Source organism: Bufo bufo, chromosome 6 (genome assembly GCF_905171765.1).
Source record: "Bufo bufo chromosome 6, aBufBuf1.1, whole genome shotgun sequence".
In the NCBI taxonomy this organism is placed as follows: domain Eukaryota; kingdom Metazoa; phylum Chordata; class Amphibia; order Anura; family Bufonidae; genus Bufo; species Bufo bufo.
In genome coordinates, this window is record NC_053394.1 from 217,400,011 (window position 1) to 217,412,955 (window position 12,945).

At 47.7% G+C, this 12,945-nt stretch overlaps 1 protein-coding gene across 1 annotated transcript in view; it reads right to left on the reverse strand.

Annotated features, from left to right (window-relative positions):
• TMEM254 (transmembrane protein 254) overlaps nt 1-10,368 on the reverse strand; it is a 30,792-nt gene extending 20,424 nt beyond the window's left edge. Inside the window, exons 1-3 of the mRNA XM_040435377.1 lie at nt 10,211-10,368; nt 8,055-8,158; nt 2,058-2,117 (exon numbers count right to left, since the gene is read on the reverse strand). Coding sequence (XP_040291311.1) covers nt 2,058-2,117; nt 8,055-8,158; nt 10,211-10,297 — 251 coding nt within the window. The 5' untranslated portion in view covers nt 10,298-10,368. The remainder of the gene's footprint in view (nt 1-2,057; nt 2,118-8,054; nt 8,159-10,210) is intronic.
• Nucleotides 10,369-12,945: the final 2,577 nt, after the last annotated feature.

A 12,945-nucleotide genomic window follows, 5' to 3' on the forward strand; every position in this document is an offset into this window, starting at 1 on the left:
AAAAGAATATGGTGCATGCGAACCTAGCCATAGGTTCCCCTTTTTCGGCAAATCGTGAACGAGCAAAGTTCGCCACAAACAACGGCCATCTCTAATGGGAATAACCTGAGTATGCACCGGCCAGGGGTAGGTGGAGTTACGGAAATAGTCGAGCAGCCTGTGCTCTGCTCCTTCCATAACTCCCATGGCAATGAGCGGGAGCCATACAAACAGCGTAGCATCTTGTGCCGTTTCTGTAGTTCCAGAGTTATGGAGACTGCATAGCTCCCATACACTGCTATGGCTGTTACAGAAACAGAAACACAGCCAACTTAAATCTTCCTGAAACTCTGCCCACCCCAACCGATGCTTACTACACTATTGGCAGCCGAACCCTCCATCTTTGCTGGGGCTGGCTGACAATCTATTGTGTTTAGGGAGCTCCTAATACTCCCATAACAGCTGTTGTTGAGGGAGAGAAGGATCGGATGCACTGAATATTAAAGTCGTTGTCCTCTTTTTTTTTTTCTCCATATTGATGACCTGTCCTCAAGATCGCTCATCAATATCAGATTGTCGGGGGTCCAACACCCCGCTAATCAGCTGTTTGAATAGAAAGCAGCGCTCATACAAGAGCTGCCTTCTCTTCACTGTTTACCTGCTGGGCTGTCGACACTGCAGCAGTGAGCAGATGTAATTACATTTTAGCCGTCGCATTTACTTCTATGGGACGACGACACCTTCCTATTTTAAAGGGAACCTGTCAACAACTTTATCCTGACCTCACTGAGGGCAGCATAAAATAGTGACAGAAATGCTGATTTTAGCGGTGTGTCCCTCATGAGCTAAAAGTAAGTGGTTGCCAAGAACCAGCATCATAATCATTGCAGCCCAGGCCTTGAAAAGAGTCAAATCTACCCGAGAAGAGTCCTGGTTATTCATAATCTCCTGCTCTCACCCACCTGATGATTGGCAGTTCTCTCCTAGAGAGTAAGGGAGAAAACTCGGTAGGAGACTGTCAGTCATCAGCGGGAGAGCCGGAATTTATAAATAACCAGGACTCTTCTCAGGTGGCCGGGACTCTTTTCCAGGCCCAGTCTGCAATGATTGTGATGTTGGCAACCACTTACTTTTAACTTATAAATGACCAACCGCTGAAATTAACTCACCTGTCTTTACTTTATTCTGCCGTTAGTATGGGCAGCATGAAGTTGATAACAGGTTCCCTTTAAGTGAATACTAGAGACATCCCATAAAAGTGAATGGAACGACTGAGCTGTAATTACACCTGCTCACCGGTCTGGTTGTGACAGCATGCAGGTAAACAGTGAAAAGAAGGCAGCACTCATACAAGCACTGCTTTCTCTTCAAACAGATGATTGGCAGGGTGTCAGACCCTCGCCGATCTGATATTAATGGCCTTTCCTTAAGATAGGTCATCAATATAAAAAAAGTGGACAACCCCTTAAACACCAGATTTTTTTCTCCTGGTAAATTAGAGTTGTCTGACAGCGGTTTTCTCTGCTCACCCCACTGAAAACACATAGCTGGCTGAACCGAGTGTGTATGTCTATGGAGGAGTCAGTAGAGACAGCTGTCAGCCGAACAAGCTTGCTTCTGAAAAATGTACATTTTTAAATAGAATGTTGTATGTGAAACCAGCCTTAAAAGAGGTTTTCTGTATAAAAAAAAAAAGTTTTTTTAACCATCTTCCTGTCTTCACGCTGTTTACCCAGCTGGCTATGGACATTGTCACATGCACTCCTGCAGTCAATCACTGGCTTCAGCAGTGATGTGGCCACAAGCAGCATGTCACTGCTTAAGCCAGTCATTGGCTGGTGGAGTGCATGTGACCATGTCCATAGCCAGCCGGATGAAACAGAGCAAGGGCCCGAAGATGGAAACAGCGGGCACAGCCAATACGAAGGAATCTTCTGTTTCAGGGCCATGCTGCAGGCACTTGATTAAACAATATTTTTCTACTGTAAACCTCCTTTAAGGTATCTTGTAATGTTGTTCATATTCTTCTAATAATTGTAGCAATAGGCATCCATATATCTATACCATTACATACTGACCTGCAGACTCGTAAACTGTATAAAGCCTCGCAAATGTGCACGGCCCACGCTAACCAAAACCTGAAACAAGAAGTACAGAGGAATATCAATCATGTCAGGTCATGTACTGCCGACAATATACAAGGAAACTGCATGAACAGCAATTACCTAACGTACTATAGCTGTGACGCAAAATATAGCTGGACACTGAGAAACGGAAAATTGCTTGCAGTTGCTGAAGTATCCACCAACTCCAGATTTTAGACAACAATCGGAGCCATGTTTTGCAGTTGCCCTTGTGCGGTTAGATGGCAATTAGAACATAGTTGTATGTCCATGCGTAGAAAAGGGTTAACTACCTTGAATTCTAACATCTACATTACTCCGACTCCAGGTCAAGGGTGGAATGTGCACTGTGTGCTGCAAGTTTATCATTCAGCTATCTTACATTTTTGTGTCCATATCTGACTTACAAGAGGCCAAAGAGCAAATCTATTTACTGATGTTCGAGAGAGTGCGCTGGACTTTCCATCATAAGAACTGAACTCCAGCCAGGGACAAAGGAGCCCGACACTAGAATGGAGTCCACCGGGGTTTTTTATGCTGCACTTTTTTTCTGGTATTTTTGACAGAATCTGTGATGGAGACTCTTAGGCCCCTTTCACACTGGTAAGTATTCCGCGCGGATGCGATGCGCGAGTTGAACGCATTGCACCCGCACTGAATCCTGACCCGCACTGAATCACCATGGTAAAAGATCACATGATCTTTTACCATGGTGATGGATCATGTGATGACAGGAGTGACGTCACCACAGGTCCTATTCCTGCACACAGCAAAGAAAGAAGACCGAAGCGATGCCGGCAGCGCGATCAAGTGGATTAAGGTGAGTTAAATTATTATTATTTTTTATTTTAACCCCTCCAGCGCTATTGTACTATGCATTCTGTATTCAGAATGCTATTATTTTCCCTTATAACCATGTTATAAGGGAAAATAATACAATCTACAGAACACCGATCCCAAGCCTGAACTTCTGTGTGATTTTTCTCACACGCGTGCAAAACGCATTACAATGTTTTGCACTCGCGCGGAAAAATCACACATGTACCCGCACCTTTTCCCGCAACGCCCGTCTGAAAGAGGCCTTAAAGTTGTTGTCTCATTTCAGTAAATGGCATTTATCATGTGGAGCGATCCAATCACAGCCAGGGAGAAGGTGAGCTGTTTTTCTCTCCCTGGCTGTTATCCTCTCCGCTGTGATTGGATCGCTCACAGCCAGGGAGAAGGAGACGCCCACTGAGAAACAGGGCAGTCTCCTCCTCCCTGTACCGATGCGAAAATTATCATACAGGGCGGGAGAATGTAACAGGGGCCACAGCGGCGCCCAGAGAAAATAGTAAGCGCTATTAGATCCCCGCTGTATGCCCTACATACCCTGATACTTAGTTTATAAAGTCTGGACCCATGAAAGGTCCTCTTTAAATGGAGACATATGCAGACCAATTCAGCAGCGGTGCTCACAGGAAGACGGTTCAGCCATGCTTTGCAGAACTCACTCCTGTGAGCATAGTCTATTTTCACTATGGACGCCTCCTGGATTTTATGGTTTGCTGTGGCTTTATAAGTATGGCGTGACTGATTAATCTGCCCTATTGTTCTTATGAATGGTAACCATGGGACTTATCGAAACCTTTATTAACCAATAGCTGGAATGTGACTGGCCGCTATTTGCTGCACTGTGGTTTATATGGTGCCGTACAGGTTTAGAAAACATGCCCGTCTTCTTCTAGAAACAGCGACTTTACATGGGTTGTGTCCGGTCAGGTGCGTAACTAGAAATAACTGGGCCCCATAGCACATTTCTGAATGGGACCCCCACCACCTCACAAACCACTCCTCCTGTGCAACCCCCACTCCATCGGCTAATCAAGATTGCCCACGCTTGCCATACAACCCCACCACCAGGCGCAGCAATTGGTAAAAAACATCATGTAGACTCCTCACTGCAGGGCCGGGCCTCCGGTGCTGAGCAGGTTCATAGGTGATAGGGAGGGAGGGGTCCTGCGGGGCCTGACGAGACCGCTGTCTGCCTCCTGCAATTATCAAGCCTCTCTAGACATTAGACTGTAGTATGCCGGCCCGGACTCCCTGCTGCTACAGCGATAGTTACGCCCGTGTCGGGTATTGCAGCTCACCACCACAGAGTGGTACTGTTTTGGGGAAAAAACAGGCATGTTTTTCTTTTTTATGTATAACAGGTAGATTTGCAGAAGAACGCTGGGATTTTCAGTGTATGGGGATCTGGCAGTGCCCGGCTATGTTGGATACAGTAATTCCAGTGGTCTGCTCCTCTGCTGCACATGTGAACCTACCCTTAAACAGCAGTTCATCTGGTAATGCAGGTGCCTTAGGGTCGCTTTTACACAATCAGTATTTGGTCAGTGATTGTGAGGTACAGACTACATAGCGATAAGGTATAATATAAAGGTTTCATTCGGTTCTGTATTTTGGACCCACGCCTGTTTTTGGCTCCCAATCACTGATGGAACTCCCTGATCAAACACTGGCTGTGTGAATAAGGCCTTAGTGATAAAGCTGGCATGTGCTCCCTTCACTAGTACAGACTAAAGCCAGGACATTGACACCCATAGAATGTGTCCGGAACGGGTGCGGACCCATTCATTCTCTATGTGTGCTGTCTGCATCCGCATTTCTGTAGCGCAGCCCCGGAAAAAAATAGCAGACAAGAATAGGCAGTTCTATGGGGGTGCTGGCCAAATTTATTGCGGCTCTGCAATACACTACGGACGTGTGAATGGACCCTTACACTGCCTGAACTGGATGGACATGTTTTTCAGCCTCACAAACTATGTTACAATTGTCGGGCAGATGATCAGGGAGGAACTTGATACAAAGCTTCGTTCCTGATAATTTACTAGTGTAAATGGTGCCAGAAATCACCCAATGAACGAGCAAAACCATTGTACATCGGGTGAAGTGATTTATGGTGCAGACACCTTAGGGTCCATTCACACGTCCGCAAAATGGGTCCGCATCCCTTCCGCAATTTTGCGGAACGGGTGCGAACTAGGGTGGCCAGACGTCCGGTTTTAGGCCGGACAGTCCGGTTTTCAGGCTCCCTGTCCTCCGTCCGGCGCAGTGCCTGGACGGACACAGGGATGTCCTCCTTTTTAGTAGCTCACGTCTCAGACAGCAGCACTGTGCTGTCTGAGCGTGAGCTGCAGCAACTGACCGAGGCTTCTCTCACCCCCAGTCAGTCACTAGAGCCGCAGATATGACTCCCTGTGGATGACTGAGGGGAAGAGAAGCCCCCCGGCTGTCCCCGCTCACCTTCCGTTCAAACTTCTTCCCTCTCCTCCCCCGTGTTTTTTCCACCAGCCGATTGTGGGGGGCGTGGCTTCACGGCATGTGGGCGTGGCTTTGTGGTTTGGAGGCGTGGTTTGGGGCGCTGTGGGTGTGGTTTGGGGCGGTCCGGCTTTCTAGGGTGAAGCCAGTGGCCACCCTAGTGCGGACCCATTCATTTTCAATGGGGACCGCAAAAGATACGGACAGCACACTGTGTGCTGTCCGCATCCGCACTTCCGTTCCACAGCCCCGCAAAAAATTAGAACATGTCCTATTCTTGTCCGCAGACACGGACAAGAAAAGGCATTTCCATTATAGTGCCGTCCATATGCGGAACGCACACGGCTGGTGTCTGTGTTTTGTGGATCCGCAATTTGCGGACCGCAAAACAGTGGAGGACGTGTAGATGGACCCTTAATCACCGTTTCTGGGAAGCAGATCGTGCTGTGTGAACAACGACCTGCTGCCCAGAAACAATGAATCTGTATGAGGATGAGTGATAGCAGTAGACATCGCGCCTCCCTATACTGTGGAGGTGATTACTGCATGTAAATACAGCTCTTCACCACCACCACTACTGCTGCTAGATTGCATTGGGATCGTAAACATGGAAACAAGCAGTGTATAATGTGATGGAAAAAAGGAATCAAGCCAGCAAAGGAAGCAATATGGACAATCACAATACATTAGTAAGTGCCATGTATTAACTTCCTCCACATAATAAATGCAATTTGCTGAAGTGAGATAACCCCTTAAAAAGGCTATGTACACCTTTGAAATAATTTTTTTTTCATTGCATTTAACTTAAAATCATATTTTCAATTGGCCTTTATTAAAAATATAGAGCTGTTCAGTCACAAAGGGTTAACTGCTGTGTGACTGATCTCTAATAAGCCTTATCTCTAAACTACTGAGAGGTTATAAACACTTATTTATGCCACATTCTTATCAGTAAGGTAGGGTTCAGCTTCAATGAGTGTTTATAAAGGTCAGACAGCAGAGATAAGGAGTCCATCTGCTCCTCAGATGACAGAAAAGACAAAAAACCCACAGGCAGCTGGTAGAGCATCTCAGCTCTATACACACTGTGAGACAGTGACAGGTCTCACTCAGGTTAGAGGCAAGGAAGGGGTGGATAGTGCCGTCCACACCCCTGTTCCACCACAGGTGAGAGAAGCTGGAGGTAATCAGCCTGGCATAAGGCACCTCCCAGAGTGTCAGAAAGGGGGTAGTGTGTTACCTGTGGAGAGAGGCCTGGAGGCTCTGTCTGTGTAGTCTCAGCTGGGCAAGGCTGAGGGACCACAAGGCTGGGAGATTGCCTGGAGTTGGGGGACGCAAGGACGCAGCGACGCCTGGGAGGGTCGCAGGGCCATAGTCAGGCAGACTACTGAGCCCCAATCCCCCACAAGAAACAGTGAACTAGAGACAGTGGGCGTAGTGTGCTCTGTACAGCCAGGAGGCTGTGGGACATTGGCTGACAAAGCCGCATGAGTTCACAGGGTGTGAACTGGGACCTAGGTGAGTCAGGAAACTTTTTGTTTAGTTAGAGCCTGGACGGGCGAGTGTTTATTATTTTATGTGGATGTCACATGTGTTAGGTGAAGCTGCGACTTCATGATAACCTGTATTGGTTGGAGTGTGCACAATAAATACACTGTTTGGACCTGAAACCTGGTGTCCTAAAGGCGTATCTGTGAGAATGACCCCCGGTGAAGAGCTAACCCCCTACAATACACAAAAAAAAAAAAAAAAAAGATTCCATATAGTTAATAAAGACCAATTGAAAAAATGATTTTTAGCTTAAAATAAGTACAATGCAATAATAAAAAAAAATATTGCCCCCAAAGGTTTACATAGCCTTTAAATAACAAAAGGCCAACTTTAGAACAATCTAGTAACGGATCTAGTCTTGACGACTACCAACTCTGAGAGCCACATTAGAAACCACTCTGGAGTTGACGGGCCACAGGAACATTTCCCGGTGGGCCGATGGCATGGTGGGCACCCTCCTCACTGCCGTTATGTTCCCGGCTGACGCCTTAGGTGCCCTCCTGAATTCAACTATATGGCTGTCCACAGATCTAGGATAGTGTTGAATACTGCGGCTGAGCATCGTAGCCTATGGCTCCCTACCCTGTTGTTCACCCTTACAGGGTACTACATGAGGCAGTGCAGAAATGGCGGAGGGACACAGGCACCACAGGCTGGAAACGGCCTGTAGCCTGCACCAGAGATGGTGACTTGGTATTCTATTTTTTTCTTCTTTCCTTGGCTACTTGAAGAGAATACTACCGGGGGTTGGGCACGGGTGGGCAATATATAGCGGTCATTAGGGGAAGTCTAGGCAGCACTGAAGGTAGAGCTGGCTTAGTGCTGCTGCCCGCATTTCACCTTCTAAGCCCAACACTCCATACCATAACCAGAAACAACTGGAGGAGGTGCAGGACAGAACAGTGGCAGCTACGGATGGCCACCACTGATGGACAGCTTCTGGGGCAGTATATTGGGCTGCCCTGTTGTATTGCTGACCCTGCTTATGTTGCCCCACTTTTGGATCCGCCTACAACATGGGGCCACTTTTAGTTTTTTCCAGAGCCACATTAAAATTTCCAGTCCATCCCTGAAACCACTCCTTAAAGCAATACATACCCAATATATAATGCTCTGTAGTGATTCTTAACCATGAACTGTGCAAATAATCCTAGAGGTCCTAGCTGCTCATACGGGACTTGTGTAGGCCAGAAAACTGTCCACTGCAAATGGAAGCAATAGCGTATCAATCACAGATAGCATGTAATGGACAGTCTATAGCGGTGTGTTTCATATAATAATACCTTTATAATATGTAATGGACAGTCTATAACTGTATCTGGATTCTGTCACCTCTTTTTAGCCTATAGAGCTGCGGACATGAACAGCTAGATCGCCGCTAGCATGTCCGCAATATACCTGTCCCATAGCTCTGTGTGGTTTTATGTGTAAAAAATGATTTTATATATATGTAAATCAGCCTGGTAAGGAGCCCAAGGGGCTGCACTAACCTTCTTGGAGCCCAGCACCGCCTGTATCCACGAATCTCCTCCTTGCTCACAGTTAGGGTACTTTCACACTAGCGTTATTCTTTTCCGGCATTGAGTTCCGTCACAGGGACTCTATACCGGAAAAGAACTGATCAGTTTTATCCCCATGCATTCTGAATCGAGAGTAATCCGTTCAGTTTGCATCAGGACGTCTTCAGTTCAGTCATTTTGACTGATCAGGCAAAAGATAAAACCGCAGCATGCTACGGTTTTATCTCCGGCCCAAAAAAACTGAAGACTTGCCTGAATACCGAATCCGGCATTTTTTCCCATAGGAATGTATTAGTGCAGTCCGGCATTCAAAATAGGATCCGTCCCTCCGGCCTGCACATGCGCAGACCGGTAAAAATGTGAAAAAAGATACAAGATGGATCAGTCTGTCCGCATGACCAGCGAAGAGACGGATCCGTTCTTGCAATGCATTTGTGAGATGGATCCGCATCCGGATCAGTCTCACAAATGCTTCCAGTCAGCAGCAGATCGGCGGATCCGGCGGGCAGTTCCGATGACTGAACTGCCCGCCGGATAACACTGCCGCAAGTGTGAAAGTAGCCTTAGATCGCCGTTATCTCACGATGTGTGAGCTCGCGCCGGCATAGTGTTCCTTCCTTGTGCTGGCATCAGCCTCAGGGAAGGAACTGCGCATCGCGACATTACAGCGATCTAACTTTGTGAGCAAGGAGGTGATTCGGAGTACGCAGGCGGTCGTGGCTGGGCTCCAGAACGGTTAGTGCAGCCCCTTGGGCTCCTTACCAGGCTGATTTACATAATATATAAAATCATTTTTTAAACACAATAAAACCACACAGAGCTATGGGACAGGTACATTGCGGACATGCTAGCGGCGATCTAGCCGTGCATGTCCGCACTCTATAGGGTAAAACGAGGTGACAGAATCCCTTTAAAGGGGCTTTCTGGAGACTTATTACCGATTACCTATCCTCTGGTTAGGTCATCAATATCCCATTGGTGGGGGTCCGACATTGAGGATCAGCTGTTTGAGAACGCAGTAGCGCCGCAGCCTTCTCTCAGCTTTTCCTAGGCCAGTGACATTACGTTCATTGGTCACATGACCTGTCCTAGGCGCAGCTCAGCCCCATAGAAGTGAATGAGGCCGAGCTTCGATACCAACCACAGCCGCTATACAATGTACGGCACTGTGCTTGGCGACCTGAGAGAAGGCTACTGTACAATGTGCTACTGCGAACGCGGGTGCCTTCTTGGCAGGGCGCCTGGGTGTCAGACCCCCAGTAATAAAATCTCAGAAAACCCCTTTAATACATTTAGAAGATATAGTAGACATGTAGTATAACTGTGTCCCATATAATAATATATATATAGCAGTATTTTTTGTGGCAGCAAGAAACCCAGTGGGGGGAGATTTATTAAAACTGGTGCAAAGGAAAACTGGGTAGTTGCCCCTAGCAACCAGATTTCAATATTAATTTTTCAGAGCACCTTTGGAAAATTAAAGGTTCACTCCGGTTGTAGTGGAAACTAAGCCAGTTTTCCTTTCAATAACTCTCCCCCAGTGGGAGCCACAGTTTATGGCGATTCTAATACGGAGAAAGCTTGGAGGCAGCACGGGATTGCATGTGACAACACTGTGACTTGTCATTCCTCGTAGACTAGAACGGAGCTGTCACTTCTGTCACATGTCATTGTACGTTTATTACTAAGCATTGCAGCCGAGCACTGCATCTACCGCCCTGCTCGCCCCCTTACCGTGAAGAAGCCCATGGCCAGGGAGATGACAGCCATCCACACGATGCCAGTTCTCTGGAAGTACGAGGCACTGCCTGCCGACACCATGGTGCTCCCCTACGGTAGTGACTAGAATGGAGGAGTTGATCCTGGCGGGTATAATGTCATAGGAAGAGGCGGGGTCTCGTCATCCGTGGGGCGGGGCCTCAGGATGTTTCTGCAGGTGGCTGTGTGGACCGGGTTTTGTAGGGGCTGAAGGGAGGAGAAATAATCCTTGTACTGAAGACTATGTTAGAGAGGTATGAGGGGGGTGGGGGGATTTAATTACATGGGACTGTATGCTGGAGGAGCTGAAGGCAGGGGGAGTGATGTACGTTACATGGGACTGTATGCTGGAGGAGCTGAAGGCAGGAGGAGTGATGTATTTTACATGGGACTGTATGCTGGAGGCAGGGGGAGTGATGTATTTTACATGGGACTGTATGCTGGAGGGCTGAAGGCAGGGGGAGTGATGTATTTTACATGGGACTGTATGCTGGAGGGTAGGGCTGCAGCTATTTTAGTAATCCAGTATTCTACCGATTTATCCAATGAATAATTGAGTACTCTAATAAGAAAAAACTAATTAAAAGAACGTTTTCTACAAAAACTCATCAGCCCCCTGCCATCAGTTCCCCCTCTCTTGTACCATCAGCCCCCCTGCCATCAGTTCCCCCTCTCTTGTACCATCAGCCCCCCTGCCATCAGTTCCCCCTCTCTTGTACCATCAGCCCCCCTGCCATCAGTTCCCCCTCTCTTGTACCATCAGCCCCCTGTCACTACCAGAGCTTTGAGACGTTCTCACAGCTCTGTTTCTCCACCTCTGTGATGATGTCACTACCAGAGCTTGGAGGAGTTCTCACTGCTCTGTTTCTCCGCCCCTGGGATGAGGTCATTACTTTCTGTTTCCTTCCTTCCAGCTGTTCCTCCTATGTTTGATTTCTCTGCCTTTAAATCACTCCTCCTCCTTTTGTAGATTACATTAATGTCTGCACACTTAGCTGAAGGTGCTGCGGCAGCAGAGAAGACGGATCCAAAGACAGGTGGCAATATCCGGAGTACTTGCTGCAGCAGAACAAAGGTCCAGTGAAATGATAGCATACAAGTGAAGATACTCAAGCAAGAGCTACAACTCAAATGAGAAATATAATCCACACTCTACAAAAGGAGGAGGAGTGATTTAAAGGCAGAGAAATCAAACATAGGAGGAACAGCTGGAAGGAAGGAAAGAGAAAGTAATGACCTCATCCCAGGGGCGGAGAAACAGAGCAGTGAGAACTCCTCCAAGCTCTGGTAGTGACATCATCACAGAGGTGGAGAAACAGAGCTGTGAGAACGTCTCAAAGCTCTGGTAGTGACACCCCCCTGCCATCAGTTCCCCCTCTCTTGTACCATCAGCCCCCCTGCCATCGGTTCCCCCTCTCTTGTACCATCAGCCCCCCTGCCATCAGTTCCCCCTCTCTTGTACCATCAGCCCCCCTGCCATCAGTTCCCCCTCTCTTGTACCATCAACCCCCCTGCCATCAGTTCCCCCTCCCTCTGTGCCATCAGTTCCCCCTCCCTCTGTGCCATCAGTTGCTCTCCTCCAATACCACCAGCTTCCCCATGTCATCAGTTGCTTCCCCTCCCAGTGCCATAATTCCCCCCTCGCAATTCCACCAGCCCCCCCCCCCCCAGTGCCACCAGCTGCCCACAGTGCCATCAGTCCCCCCACTCCCTCTCCTAGCCATCAGTGCTCAGCTGCAGCACAAGTGAACAAAAATGTCCTGACTATGTGTGTACGTCAGGATCCAGTGCAGCACTGTGCAGGCGGGTGACCACGGAGCGCGAGTAATAGCAAGCTCTTCACTCACTCCATGGTCACATGGCACAAACAAATGATCGATGCAAAAAAAATTACATAGAGTTTTTTTTCGTGTTGAGTTAATCGATTAATTTGAGTAATCGTTTCAGCCCTACTGAAGGCAAGGGGAGTGATGTATCTTACATTGGACTGTATTTTGGAGGGACTGAAGGCAAGGGGAGTGATGTATTTTACATGGAACTGTATGCTGGATAGGCTGAAGGCAGGGGAGAATGATGTATTTTACATGGGACTGTATGCTGGATAGGCTGAAGGCAGGGGAGTGATGTATTTTACTTGGGACTGTATGCTGGATAGGCTGAAGGCAGGGGAGTGATGTATTTTACTTGGGACTGTATGCTGGAGAGGCTGAAGGCAGGGGAGAATGATGTATTTTACATGGGACTGTATGCTGGATAGGCTGAAGGCAGTGGAGAATGATGTATTTTACATGGGACTGTATGCTGGATAGGCTGAAGGCAGTGGAGAATGATGTATTTTACATGGACTGTATGCTGGATAGGCTGAAGGCAGGGGGGAATGATGTATTTGATATGGGAATGTATGCTGGATAGGCTGAAGGCAGGGGAGAATTATGTATTTTACATGGGACTGTATGCTGGATAGGCTGAAGGCAGTGGAGAATGATGTATTTGATATGGGACTGTATGCTGGAGGGGCTGAAGGCAGGGGAGAATGATGTATTTTACATGGGACTGTATGCTGGAGGGGCTGAAGGCAGGGGGGAATGATGTATTTTACATGGGACTGTATGCTGGATAGGCTGAAGGCAGTGGAGAATGATGTATTTTACATGGGACTGTATGCTGGATAGGCTGAAGGCAGTGGAGAATGATGTATTTTACATGGACTG